General features: G+C 41.8%; 1 protein-coding gene across 6 annotated transcripts; it reads right to left on the bottom strand.

Moving 5' to 3' along the window:
- Positions 1-1,850: 1,850 nt before the first annotated feature.
- SAR1A (secretion associated Ras related GTPase 1A) lies at positions 1,851-12,919 on the bottom strand. 6 transcript variants are annotated; one of them, XM_073353603.2, is made up of 7 exons: positions 12,746-12,919; positions 10,427-10,501; positions 7,190-7,309; positions 5,917-5,982; positions 4,618-4,721; positions 3,885-4,016; positions 1,851-3,045 (listed from the first exon to the last, which is right to left on the bottom strand). In XM_073353603.2, the coding sequence occupies exons 2-7, from the start codon at positions 10,482-10,484 to the stop codon at positions 2,929-2,931; spliced, it is 597 nt and encodes a 198-aa protein (XP_073209704.1). In that variant the 5' UTR covers positions 10,485-10,501; positions 12,746-12,919; the 3' UTR covers positions 1,851-2,928. The 6 variants fall into 6 exon arrangements, with proteins under 6 accessions (XP_073209704.1, XP_073209705.1, XP_073209702.1 ...); XM_073353604.2 differs by having other exon boundaries at positions 12,786-12,919; XM_073353601.2 differs by having other exon boundaries at positions 12,790-12,916.
- Positions 12,920-13,904: the final 985 nt, after the last annotated feature.

Here is a 13,904-nt window from a genome sequence, read left to right as displayed (position 1 = left end):
TTTTTTTTAAATTAAAAAAAACTTTAATAAAATGCTCTGGAAACAGATGAACTTCCTTTGCAAAAATCTGCATGATTTCACTTTTTCCAGGAATAATAAAGTGCTTTGCTAAAACAGACTGAAGAATTATCTAGATACAGTAACACTATCAGTACCCAAATTTCTGAAATATATTAAACTTTACAGCAGTACATTTCCAGGAACAATATTTGTCTACAGGTGCACAGAACAGAGGCGTGTTATTTACTGTTGTTCCCTTTCTCCAGTGGTGGGCACACCACTTTCACAGAAGGCTTAACTATGTTAGGGTACTAACTTTCTAAATAGTTTCTAAACACTAAGAATAGAACTGCCCCACAGTTACAGATAATCAGAGTTGCCAGGTCTTATGCTGATCAGTAGGAGCTAGCCCCAAACCAACCGTTCTTATTCATGAGCCAAGTATAAATTAACCCTAGATTCTAATGGTAACACTGCAGTGTTTTTGACTGAGCAACAAAATCAGCAGTCTTCAGGTGTCAGAGTAGCAGCCGTGTTAGTCTGTATCCGCAAAAAGATCAGGAGGACTTGTAGCACCTTAGAGACTAACATTTATTTGAGCATAAGCTTTCATGAGCAGCTGGTTAGTGGAACCACTGTAGTGAAGGCCAGGTTCATGACAGTGCCTTCACACCAAATTAATGAACACTCTCACCTTGATATTAGTATCTGAACAAAATTGAAAGACACTTCATTCAAACCCTTTTAACAGGTTTGAAGTGATATGCACACCCCATAGAGACCTCATTTCTGTGACTGATTGGTGTACAGCCCAATGGGGACACATCACAGCAAATTAGAAGGTTAATCATCCCATCATCTAAAGGCAGGCAGATAGGTCCTCTATACCCTAGGATGAGTCAGCCTTCTATCAGTTCCCCTCCTCTTCAGCAAATCTGCCATTCCTTGAACCTTTGCCCATAGAAGGCTCAGCTCAACTTAAAACCAAACATTCACTTATTGAAATATAAGGGTTATATGTTTCTATGCCAGCGTCAGAAGAACATATATACCATTTTTGCAGCACAGATAGCCCTTTTCTGGTTTTAAAACTAAATTCATACCTGACACATGGCAGAATCCCATGCTACTGCTGAGTACTCCACAGTGACGTTTACGCAGGAGATTCCAACACTTACCGTAGAAAAATATATGGCTTCCGACACTTCAGTGAATGGTTGATGAAGCTGGCTCAAACTGACAAACTCAGCATAAGTATAAACTGTTTATCTTAATGCTCACTACTACTTCATAGAATATCAGGGTTAGAAGGGACCTCAGGAAGTCATCTAGTACAATCCCCTGCGCAAAGCAGGACCAATCCCCAACTAAATTAACCCAGCCAGGGCTTTGTCAAGCCAGACCTTAAAAACTTGTGGGAAAGGCAATCAGCTGGCAAAAAAAAATTGAGTACTAGTTCAATAATTTATCCCCAAAGTTCCTCTTTCCCTCATTAGGAGTAACAGATGTTGGTATAGGGAATTAAGTGTTAGGCCATCTTAGAGATGAATCTATTCTCCACTTTACAGGAGTATAACACTATCTAGTGTGGGGATTAATCAGAATAATGTCACTGGGACAAGCAGCAACAGGGTTTAAGAGCTAAGATTTGTTTTACTTCCCATTCATATATAATTTTTCCATGACCTATTGGGTGTATGCAAGAGGTTGTGGAAGGCAAATACGCACAAGCTGTTCTCAGGCATTACATTGCATAGTGTCACAATAAGATTCTTCACTTTCCCCTAATAATGAAGGGTACCTTCCAGTTATGAAAGCTTGAATAAGTTTCAACTAAGTATCACCACCCCTTGTGGAGGAAGATATGTCTTTATTTTATTTAACTGAAAAGGAGGAGCTCTAGACAGTAATGAAACTTCAGACAAAGTCTGTTAAGTAAAAAAAGAAGCTGGTGCAGTCTACATGAACAACCTTATCAGATGCAAATGCTGAACACTCATGCTACAACAACAAAATAATGTCATGATTTTTACTGTTATAATACAGTGGAACCCTGAAACAAAGAACATCCTACATTCTAGAGTGAGAACCCAATAAACCTAATCCACTACAGCAGAAAGACTGCTGATGGTAAACTGAACAAGACAGCTACACTGTCCCTTTCATAGCATCACCACTTTAGGAGGCTGAGGCTGGAAACTGCATTCAAACACCTAAGCATGAGGCAGCCACAGAACAGATGTGCTTGTGTGCGTCCTTTTTTCAACTAAAATCCCTGTAAGTTAAAGAAGCTTCATTGCACAAGTCAGTCCCAACAGCACCCTCTTCATGATCACCCAATGTGACACAGCACAACCATCCTATAGAACATTTAAGCCCAAATCTATGTTTATTTAGGATTTTAATATCATGATACTTGGTTCATTAATTTGGGAAATATCTAAATACCATTAAATAGATTAAAAAAACCCTAATAGACTCTGGACCAAACAAGAGAAATGTTAAACCAAAAAAGTTAGAAGGGACACTGCTTACATTAACACTTTTTTTAAAAAATATAATTGCTTTCTTTAAGTCAATTAGCCACAGTGGTGAGACGTATTCTCTTTTTCAGGTGTTGCAGTACAGCGTGCAGAGTTTTGAATTCCAGATCACACCAGCCCCATTGTAACTGAAAGCCATGGGTTCTGTGGGAAACAATGGCAACTGAAAGGGACAACTTGCACCAGTGTGCAGAATTGAGTTATCTCCCAGCCATGTGGAAAAGAGTTGTGTCACCACTGTGCAACAGGATAGTTGAAAACCAGGAGTCTCTTGGTCAACGCCAATATGTGGCAGGAGAGCCTTCCACATTCTAATAGAAAAGTCCATAAGGAAGCTATGAACAGGATCAGTCCAGAGGAGTAAAACTCTATGTCTGTCCAAACATCAGTCAATGTACTGTGATAGCCAACGAAAGCCTTCGCCATAGCCTTGTCTCTTCAACACACTGCACATGAACACTTCCATAGGGCGTGTGTTCAGGTCCTTCAGTGGCACATTTCCCTGGAGAATCAACAAAATAGGAAGAAGTTAGAATTGCAACAAGCATTGAATATGGAGGAGCAGTTTCTTTATCCTTACAAAATGGTAATCCAGGAGTCAAATGCTGGGCTAGCAAGATTTTCCTACTGAAGTTTCAGTCTTACAGAGATCTCTTTAGTTTTATTTTATAGTCTTCTTTATATAGCCTTTTAAACTTAGTTGTCCTTAACTGCACCTCAACAGCTGCTCCTACAGACCCAACAGCCAGACTACAGTGAACAAGAGACTTAGATAGGCAGTTGAGCAATAGAACATTGGAAGCAGACAACGCCAAGTCTGTTTTTAAGTGAGAACATCTGGGCAACTATTTTGATATAGCAGTTGTACAACTTAATGAATTTTAAAATTGAAATATAAGATGCATAGCATGCGAAAGCTCTATGGTGCACTGAAAGTGTATTCTTGCATTTTCCACTATATATTTTAGTATTTGTTTAATCATCTTTTTAACACGGCTGTGAAAGAAAGCACAGTCATTTCTAGACAAGCAAAAGAGCAAGGATGCCTAAGACAGGGGTGGAAGAGTTAGGTGAACATTACAGAAAGCTTCCAAACAAACTACTGCAATCTCTTTCAGAAATACCATGCCTGTACCAAGTCTTAAATATCCAGACAGTTCCCATTAACACTCCAGTATTTTTAATATTTTTCAAATAATGTTTGGACAGAATGACCTGGTTAACAAATCCTGATGTGCATTCTTGGTAACATGTAAAAACATTTATAAAAAATATTTCATTCTTAATTCAGTTCCCTATGACTTTATTAATAGCCAAAGGCTCAAACTCTTTTCTTCTTACCTTTCCTGTGGTCTGTCCATAAAGCCCAAAAATCTCCCGCAGTTTCTCCTCACTGATGGCCTCTGGTCTGTCAATTTTGTTACCCAAGATAAGGATTGGCACATTGGATATTGTTTCATCTGTCATTAGTGCCTACCAGCAAAACATAAGTGTTAACATGATGCCCTATAAAAATTCATTATCTGTAGTAACCTTTTATTTCTTTGCTTCAAATCAGAACTGGCAACAATTTAAAACAATCTTTTGATGTTATGGCACTTTGAAGAGGAAAAAATTCCTCGGAAGTGAGTATAAATCTCATAACAAGAGTTTATTGAGGACAGCCATTGTGTAAAGTACACTGACAATTTAAAATGATCGGAAGACTTTTAAAATACAAATTAAGCCTATGAGAGCATGCAAACTTTCAGCCAATTTTTAAATTGGTATTAGTATATGTAGTAAAAGTGTAAGTTCTTCCTGTGGCTCTACAATAGTTAAAATGGCCTTATTAGTTTAATTCTCCATCTCAAACGTTGCTTTTTTTTTTTAGGTTGCTTTTTTTTTTTAAATGCAAAGGGCTTTAACCAAGTCAACTTTTTTTGAAGGGAGGAAGGGAAGGGAAGAAGATTATAATGCTTGGAAGATTATTCCAAGATATTATTGTATCCTCCACTTGAAGGGGTAGAAAATTTGCATTTGTAAAGCCAGGACATAGCTCCTACATGGAAAAAACTGCAGATTGGAAACATACATTAAGCTCAACTTTAGACTCCATGAGACGTGAATGATCAGCACAATCCACCAGAAAGACAATCCCATTAATTGCTGGCAGGTAATTCTTCCAAACCCGGCGAGCTAGAATAGAAAAAAACAAACATCCCTGTGAAAACCCTGCTTTGAGGGGACAGCATGCCCACATTCAGGAAAAGTAGTAAGAATGATTTGTTTAAAAGTTTAAATACTTCAGATGAGCAGTTGGATTGAAGCCAGTGACTGGTATTAACTGTCAGTTCTACCTGGTTTACCAGCAAAAGTAACCAGACCTTTTTGCAGGCTTCTCACACTATTTTTGAACTTCTCTGTTGAAGAGCCACTTGAGTGCAACAGTAGGGTAACTCATTTTTGTAGTATTCAAAAGCTAAAAATTTGTTCTGCTCAGGTTCTTATACCAAGCCCATCACCATGGTATCATATTAGCCTTAGAGGACTGCTTAGACCATGGGATAAAGGTGACATGCAAGAAGAAAAATGGGTTTGTGACCTTTGTTTCTTTGAGGTCTAAGATGTCTGAAACGTTTTTCTAAACATTAGAAGTCCAGGGCTCACTTGACCTGGAGAATTAGTAAAATGGTGACCTACCCCAGAGTTGAGACACAAAGTTGAGAAACCAAGGGGGAAGGGATTTTTGTCAGGGTATTTAAAAATAAACAATACTAGAAGCCTATTTGATTTCAATTACTAATGATCATTTTGGAGAAGAGAAGTCTTAAGAATTCAGCATCCCATCCCCTTCAATTAAGATATAAGTGCTCATGATACAGATAAGTTTCACAGAAGAGCCTTCACAAAAGACAAGGAAATCCAGATTTGACATTCCTGATATTTCTAAGGCAAAACAATCAGAAAGCTTTCAGTATAACCTCTAACATTCTAAAAAAGCAAAGAAAGGTCAACTTTATTTAGAGAGTCACTTGCAAACCACCTTTAGGAACCTTCATTGTGGTTCTATGCATATGTAAGCCTTCTACGGTGAGGGAGAGATTTAAGACAGAAGCGTACTGAAAGGAAGAATTTGTACACACTGTCAAGCAGATGAACCAAGATTTATCTGCTACCGTAAATGAAATATAAGTTAATCAGAATGATTAACTTTACATATAAATAAATATTACCTAATTCTAAATGTTAAAATAAAAGAGCCCATAGTTAGTGGTCTCCCATATATTTTGCTTAAGGCGGTTAAAGTTTAGTATAATTATTAGTGTCAGCATGAACTGTAACACTTAATATTCTTTTCTGTTCCCCAATTCTGAAAAAAGTCTATTCTTACCTTGCTCGTGTCCACCAAGATCAAAAGTTGTGAAAGTCATTCCAGCAATAGTCAGCTCTTCCGATGCTAAAAAAGGAGGAATAAAGTCTTGAGTTAGCTGAATTGCAGCCATTATCACATCCACCATATTTACTGCACCTATTAACACCACTGTAAGATAAATATAAAAATCGAAGAATTAGAGTTAGGTTAAGTTTAAGGAAATATACATGTGTTGTAAAGAAAGGACCTGACTAGCAAGTAGAAGGAAGGCCTTGAAAATAATGAGTTATATAAGGCCAAAAGGAATGAAGTAGGGAAGATTTCTGGTTCAAAGAATAACTAATGAAACAAGAAGTTCCTAAAAAGAAGGCCTCTGATAGGGATGACTGCAGGTGGTTTTCAATGAGACAAGACGAACCTGTCTTAAAAAGAGTCAACATGGACCTTCCCACCCCATGTACCAGTGTTACCTCTATGTGAGCCTAGGTGAAATGAAAAAGTTGTTTGTTAGCAGGATGGAGGGGAAAAGATAAGGAGGAAAGACCTCAGGAAGAAGGATGTTGTAAATCTTATTTGGATTAAAATTAAAAATGAGGGTGAACTGTCTCAAACTAGTTGTTAGCTAAAGTGGTAATTGGCTATGACACCATTTGTTTGCTGAAGAGTATAAAAAGTTATGAATTTGAGGTTCTGTGTCAGACCCCACCTGATCATGCTGGAGCACAGCAGGATGAGACAGTTTTCCCCTAGGTTTTACCTATTTGTAAGTATATTGCTCAGTATACTTAAATATATATATATTTTTTTTTTAACTGTTTGGGTGTAGTGATTAAAAGCCTAAAAATAAGCAGACATGTTTAGAGCAACTGTATTAAATACCATTTGGCCTTTGGACTTAAAGAGTTTATGGTTAAACAGATGTTTGGTCATTTCCTATATTAATATTAATAATTTCAAATAATAATTCCAACCACCATACACAGAATGGTATGAGGGATCTATTTCATAAAGGATAAAGCCACTGTGGATACAAATCATTCACTTTATATAGTTTTACTGATGTTTCATTACAAAACTTACTCAAGTTAAATTTAATTTCACCTCAAGAGACAGACACCACACAAAAATCCTCACGGTCAGTTTTAAAAAATTAAGTCAATCTCTAAAGATGAAAACTATTATTAAGGCATTTTTCATCATTACAGCTCAATATCTAGTTGCATGAATGATTTTGATGAGGAAAATCCCATGAACAATGGACTCAGTAAAATCAGATCGCTGGATAACTTACTTGGATGTAGCGTTGGGACATGTTGACCCAATCTGTCATCTTTGAGCATGTGCAAAAGAGTGGTTTTACCTGCATTGTCCAAGCCCAAAAACACCAGTTTTCCAGATTTCTTGTACAATCCTGGAAGTGAAAAGAAAATTCAACAGGTTTACATTTGCTCTCATGCAGAAATATGATCTAATACAGATATTAAATACTGCAGTGGTATCACATAATCCACACCTTCCAAAACCAACAGTGTAAAACAGTACCCACAAACCCGCAGCACAGGGAACACAACACTGGGAAATGAACCTATGGTTTTGGGAGGGTAGAGCAAAGTATTAATTATGAGACTGGACAGTATTTTCTAAACTAGTTTTGGCTCCACCTAACAAAAACTCATTTCTGTAAGGACCTTCAAGCTTTTCTTGAAAGCCATTTTCATATCTATGGAATACATGAAAAACTGAAGAGAACAAAGCTACACCAAGTCTATGTATAACTAGGTCCTGTTATAAAATAGATCAGAAGAAACCAATCCTTAGATGTAATGGGTTAAAAATTAATCTGCCATTGAAGACATTTAAAAGTGGAATTAAGATTTTACTCACAAGAAGGTAAAACTAAATGGTCTCATCTAGGGCAAGAAGAGCAGAATATGAAACAGAATGAAGTAATGAGAATGCTATTTAGATTGCGTAAACATAAACAGAGCTTGAAAAATCGATTTCTAAGTGCAGATCTTTCCTGGACAAGTGTCATTTTCTGCAGCATCTGAGCTTTTATTTTTAAAAGTTTTCTGGAACTTGTTTGTGAAGGTAGCCTTCCAAATGTGAACAGATGCAATAAGACCTTTTCAAATCTGCACTGATCCAGAATTGCCACCAGTGTTAGAGAAGAAAAGGGGGATGCGACTGTCAACGATAGGGGTGGTCAGAAAGCCCTGGTTGCCATCATTAGGAATAGGGAGCCCCCAGGAGTATTCACCCATCCCCATCCCCATCCCCACTGAAGGGGGCTTCCCTGCAGCCATCTAGCAGAGGTCTCTACACAGAGGTGGGACCTCACTGATACTGCCATGCCACCTCAATGAAAGTCTCTGTGCATGGGCACACTTGCCAATCCAGCAAATTGCTGGAGTGGAGACATAAGAAAGGCCACTCTCACAGAATCCTCCGCACCCGCAATGAAACAGCCATCTTCTAGAATGGTAGACAAAGGGCCCGCCACTACACTGCTCCCTGGTTTGGAGCCAGCTGAGGTCAGGGTCAGAGGGTGATTCTGTCTGTAGTGAGCTATCCTCCCACTTCAACAAAGCACCTGGCACAGGGCCACCATAAACTGATTTATCCAAACGGTTGTGCATTATTAATTTATTGGAGAAGGTAGCAATAACATTGTTCTATCTGGACCCAATCAGCATCAATTTGGGGTGTACTGGGTCTAGTGTGTAGATATAGAGTTGAGCTCAGTTCAACTAGCAATAGTCATGTCGTGGGCCCCAGTATTTGGTGGGAGAATCCAATTAACAGGACACTGGACAGAAGAATACATGGATTGGGTTGCTGGAGTATGCTGGCCTGGCAATTCGAAGACTTAGTCCCTGGGCCAGCAGGTACTGGATACATTTTCCAAGCCTCGTTAATAAGAGTTAAGTAGCTAAATAATAGGAAATAGAAAAGATACAGTTCAAGGGAAAGCATGAAAATCAATTGAAAAGACTGGAAATAAATTTGAAAACAATTGCGGAGATGTGCTCAGAGTAGTTATCAATGGTTCAATATCAAACTAGGAGGATGTACCTTGGGGGTATCGCAGAGGTCGGTCTGGTACTAGTCAACATTTTTATTAATGACTTACATAATGGGGCAGAGAATATGTTTATAACATTTATGGATAATAGCAAACTGGGAGGGGTTGCAAGCACTTTGGAGGAGAGGATAAGAATTCAAAAGGACCTTGATAAATTGGAAAATTGATCTGAAATCCACAAAATGAAATTCAATAAAGAGAAGTGCAAAGTACCACACTTAGGAAGGACAAATCAAATACACAATACAAAATGGGGAATAACTGGCTTGGTGATAGTAGTGCACAGGAGGATTTTAGTGGCTCACAAATTGAATGTGAGCGAACAATGTGATGAAATTGCAAAAAAGGCTAATATTCTGAGGTGTGTATAACAGAAGTGTCATACGTCTTACACACAACAAGGTAATTGTCCCACTCCGCCACACCAGTGAAGACTTTACTGGAGTATTATTTCTAGTTTTGGGCACCACACTTTAAGAAAGATGTGGACAAATGGGAGAGAGTCCACAAAAATGAGAAGATAGGACAGAGAAGAGCAACCAAAATGATAAAATGTTTTGAAATACTGACCTGCGAGGATAAAAAAAACTGCGTATGTTGAGAAAAGAAGACTGAGGGGGGTGGACCTGATAACAGCCTTCCAATACATTAAGGGTTATTATACAGAGGAAAGTGATCAATTATTCTACATGTCCACTGAAGGTAAGACAAGTAGTAATCAGCTTAGTCTGCAACAAGGAAGATTTAGGTTAGATATTAGGAAAAATTTTCTAATACTTAGGCAATGGAATAGGCTGCCATGGGAGTTTGTGGAATTTCCGTCACTGGAAGTTTTTAAGACCAGGTGAAACAAATGCCTCTCAGGGATGGTCTAGGTATTGTTGGTCCTGCCCCAGCACAGGAGGCTGGATCAGATGAACTTTCAAGTTCCCTTCAAGCCCTACATTTCTATGATTCTATGTCTAACTTGTAAACCAGAAGGACTGGAGTTATACATGGGTTCTCTTTCAAAGTAAGCCACAGATTTCCCTGAAACACTATGGGCAGGTCACCTAACCTCTGTACCTACAATTTTGTCCATAAAACTCAGACAATCAGGAGGACTAGGTAATTGTCTCAAAAGTATCATGGAAGGGGAGAGTATCTTCATTATAAACTGCATCTGATTACTGCACAGCAGTACAGTACGAGGTAGAGCTCACCAAATAAAGGGGAAGGAATGTTTTAATATGTTATAGGACTTACATTTTTTTAAAATTCAACTGTGGACCAAGCTACTCTTACTACTTAGGTACTTCGTAAATGAAGGTACAAATGAACTAATCCTACCACCATCATCTCACCAGTACTGTTTGCATTTGCACTGGTTTAATCAGAATGATTTAAAATCTATTTAGTTAAATAAACTTATGTTTGATGGTGAATACACACTTGAAATATTACCTAAAAATTGCAGCACGCTGCTGAAGCCATTGTAAATCCATTCAAAAATGAAAGACATTGTTGAAGATTTGTTGCCTGCAAGAAAATAAACATGAGACATTTATGGGTAAAAACCTTAATCCCTATACGCCAGCAAAATTCAGTTGGTAGTAGGGATAGGCATTTGACAGGTCCAAAAATAAGTGGTCAATTGACTGGTCATATAACGTTAAGAATGATCAAATATTTTAAAGCATTAATTTATCAGAACCATAACAGCAGCAAAAAAGTGTGGCACCTTAGAGACTAACCAATTTATTTGAGCATGAGCTTTCGTGAGCTACAGCTCACTTCATCAGATGCATACCGATGCATTCCACGGTATGCATCCGATGAAGTGAGCTGTAGCTCACGAAAGCTCATGCTCAAATAAATTGGTTAGTCTCTAAGGTGCCACAAGTACTCCTTTTCTTTTTACAACAAACAAGTTACTTAACTGAGTTATTTTATCTCAGAAAAATGTGAAAATCAAGTTCTTAAAAAAAAAAGAATGACATCATGATGCAATCAGAAAGCTAGACTGCCTCCTACATCAGGGTATTCTTGCTATGATTTGACTGGTCATTTGACTGATCTATTGACACTATTTGACTGGCTAAGCCTAGTTGAAAGTATACTTGCCTCTGCACCAGAAGGCTGAATTCAAATTTGTTACCCAAATATTACTGGAGTTGAAAGAGGGTGTCTGATCCCTAGTCCCTATTTTGAGTGGATGTTAAAGATCTCTGGAAATTTTCAAACAGCATTTCAAAAAACCTCATTTTAGGTCAACATGTCCTCTTCCACAAACAGGTTCTAAGACTGCATGCATTACCAAATGCTTGCATGCAAGCAGCTATATGTAACAGTGGAGTTGGTGTACTAACAATACTGAAGTAATCGGTCTGTGGGCATTTTAGGATGCACCATTGCATGAAACATCCCACTAACTTCTACATTAACAATAACTGCTCACTTCTAGCTGCTTCCTGAATTACCCTTATGTATCTGCTGCTCTTTTAACTATCATGCTCATTACCACACTTTCTCTGGTGCAGTTATAAACTGCCAGGTTTCAGAGTAACAGCCGTGTTAGTCTGCATTCGAAAAAAGAAAAGGAGTACTTGTGGCACCTTAGAGACTAACAAATTTATCTGAGCATAAGCTTTTGTGAGCCAAGTGAGCTGTAGCTCACAAAAGCTTATGCTCAAATAAATTTGTTAGTCTCTAAGGTGCCATAAGTACTTCTTTTCTTTTTATAAACTGCATGTCTCTGTTTTGGTCATACACAATGTAAATTGTACCAATCTTTGTAAAACTATGTGTTGGTTGACTCTGGAATACATAGAGAGTTCACCCTCTCATTTCAGTAGTAGTCAGAATGAAAATGAAAGGCAAGTCAAATCCTCAGTCAAGGTTTTCCTTCTCAAAAGCTACAGTGCAACTGAATAAAAACAAAGCCTAGCAAAAGAACAAGTATTACAAGGGGAATTGCAGGTTTAATGGCTGCAACAAGCCACAACTAATGCTTTCAACTTGTCTTGTTTACTCCTATGTCATTATGCCTTTTGTGCTTGTAAGTCTGCAGTGATTTTTTAAGTACAAGTCAAATGAGGAACTTTTTAAAGAAACCTACTGCTGCCATAAGTACGATTGTGGCTAAAGGTTCATTTACAGTGACCAAAAAAAAAGTAATTGCAGAAGGAGGAAGAGATCCTCGTGCAAATAAATTTAACGTACTAAACAGGTGCCCGGGGAGGATGTTGAAATCCTGCGTGAGGATACGGTAATTAGGCCGGGGTGAGGTGTCTGCCACAGGGGCCAAGTTCCCACAAGGCACCTGGCCATGTACTCACCCGCGTCCTGACAATCGGGTCGCCCTACTTAAGTGCCTGGGGCTGAAGCCGGGGCTCAAAGGCCCCCATGCTCTGGACTGACTATCTCGGTCCGCCCCCGGCGTGTGGCAGCCCCCGGGAGCGGAAACCCCGCTGCCCTAGACCCACAGGCCCAGGCTAGAGCGAGGAGGGCCCGCAGCGCACGGAGAAGGGAGCCAGACCCCCGCCCCCCACGGCAGAGCAGCTCCCTCACCCGCGCTGGGCCCCCTCTGCGCGCGTAGCGGCTCCCACCCAAACCGACTGCGTGTCACTCCACTCCGCTCCCCCCCCGCCCGCCCGCCCGCCCGCCCGGCCCGACCGCCCGGCCCGACCGCGGCCCAGCGCCCCCTGCCCGGACCCCTGGCGCCGCGCCGCCCATCACCTCCCCCCGCCGCCGCCGCTCGCGGCTCCTCTCCCTGCGGCTGACCCGGGCTGCGGACCCTCGACAGGCGTCAGCGCCCACTCACTTACTCGGCAGCCGCCAGCTACACGCCGGAAATACGTAGCACCTCTTCGGCCGGCTGCTTCCGGGGGATGGGTCCGCCGCGCTGGCTAGCGCGCGCTGCGTGCGGCCGCGGCGTGGTGACGTGTCACGGTTCGTGTGTCGCCCCCTGCCGCTTGGAGCTGTCCCTCTGGGTTTGCGTTGTAGGCTGTCAGTTCCGCAACGCCGGGCAGCTCTGGCTGCATGCAGGCGCGCGAAGGGCGCAGGCGCGCAGCGGAGATGCACGGGCGCTGTCCTGGCACCAGACGGTTCACGTCACAGAGCGTGTAGCCGGGGCCAATCAGGCGTCCGCTCTGTGCCTCAGCTGTAGGGGCGGGGGCCGCGCTCCCTTTGGCCCCGGCCGGGCAGAGCTTGCCTGTGGCCAGCGCGCCCCCAGGGCGTGGCGAGGAGACGTGCGCTAAGGGGCGAGGCGCTCGGGCCCTGCCTGCCGTCTCCACGGAGCAGCGCGCGGGGCCGGCAGTCGGAGGTGGGTCAGGTGCCCGCTGGGCCGGGCTGGGCTTTCCCCGCCGTGGCTGACAGGGGGCGGCGTCACCCCGGCCGCTTCGCGAACGCGCACCTGGGAACCTCACGGAGCGGGGCGCCACGCGAGGGGCCCTGCAGGCCCCACGAGTCCCTCCCCCCCCCGGCCACTACGTAGCGTGTATGGGCAGCCTGGGCTCTGGCGGGGGAAGCATGGAGGTGGTGAAAGGACCAGAATAGTGGGGGACCTGTGAAGCGGCCCTAAGGTGCTCAGCACCCTCTTCGCCCTCCCCCCCGTTAGTGGCATCTGACCCTGCCTCCAGTCGAAACGGCTGCTCCTCCATAGAGCCCACTGTCCACTCTTTGACCCCTCTTTAGAGACTCATTCCCTCCTGCTTCATTCGAGGTAGGGGTGCTCCTGGATGCAGGAGAAGCCCTAGCACGTCTCTGCTTTCTCCCTTGAACGCACCTCCCTCTGATGAACTACAGGAGGTTTGGCTGATAGAGCAGGGAGGTAAATGGTAATACGCCGCTTTCTGCCCTCTTAGAATCACAGATTAGGGTTGGAAGAGACCTAAGGAGGTAATCTAGTCCAACCCCCTGGTCAAAGCAGGACTAACCCCAA

This window comes from Lepidochelys kempii, chromosome 7 (genome assembly GCF_965140285.1).
Source record: "Lepidochelys kempii isolate rLepKem1 chromosome 7, rLepKem1.hap1, whole genome shotgun sequence".
Lineage (NCBI taxonomy): Eukaryota > Metazoa > Chordata > Testudines > Cheloniidae > Lepidochelys > Lepidochelys kempii.
This window is presented reverse-complemented; position numbering and strand designations above follow the sequence as displayed.

Excerpts from the sequence above, each read along its gene's own strand:
- SAR1A (XM_073353603.2), bottom strand. The coding sequence starts at position 10,484 with ATGTCTTTCATTTTTGAATGGATTTACAATGGCTTCAGCAGCGTGCTG. Across the intron at positions 4,017-4,617 it reads AGTCTAAAGTTGAGCTTAAT|GCACTAATGACAGATGAAAC; the intron begins GTATGTTTCCAA and ends TTTTGCTGGTAG. Across the intron at positions 3,046-3,884 it reads ATGGACAGACCACAGGAAAG|GGAAATGTGCCACTGAAGGA; the intron begins GTAAGAAGAAAA and ends TTGATTCTCCAG.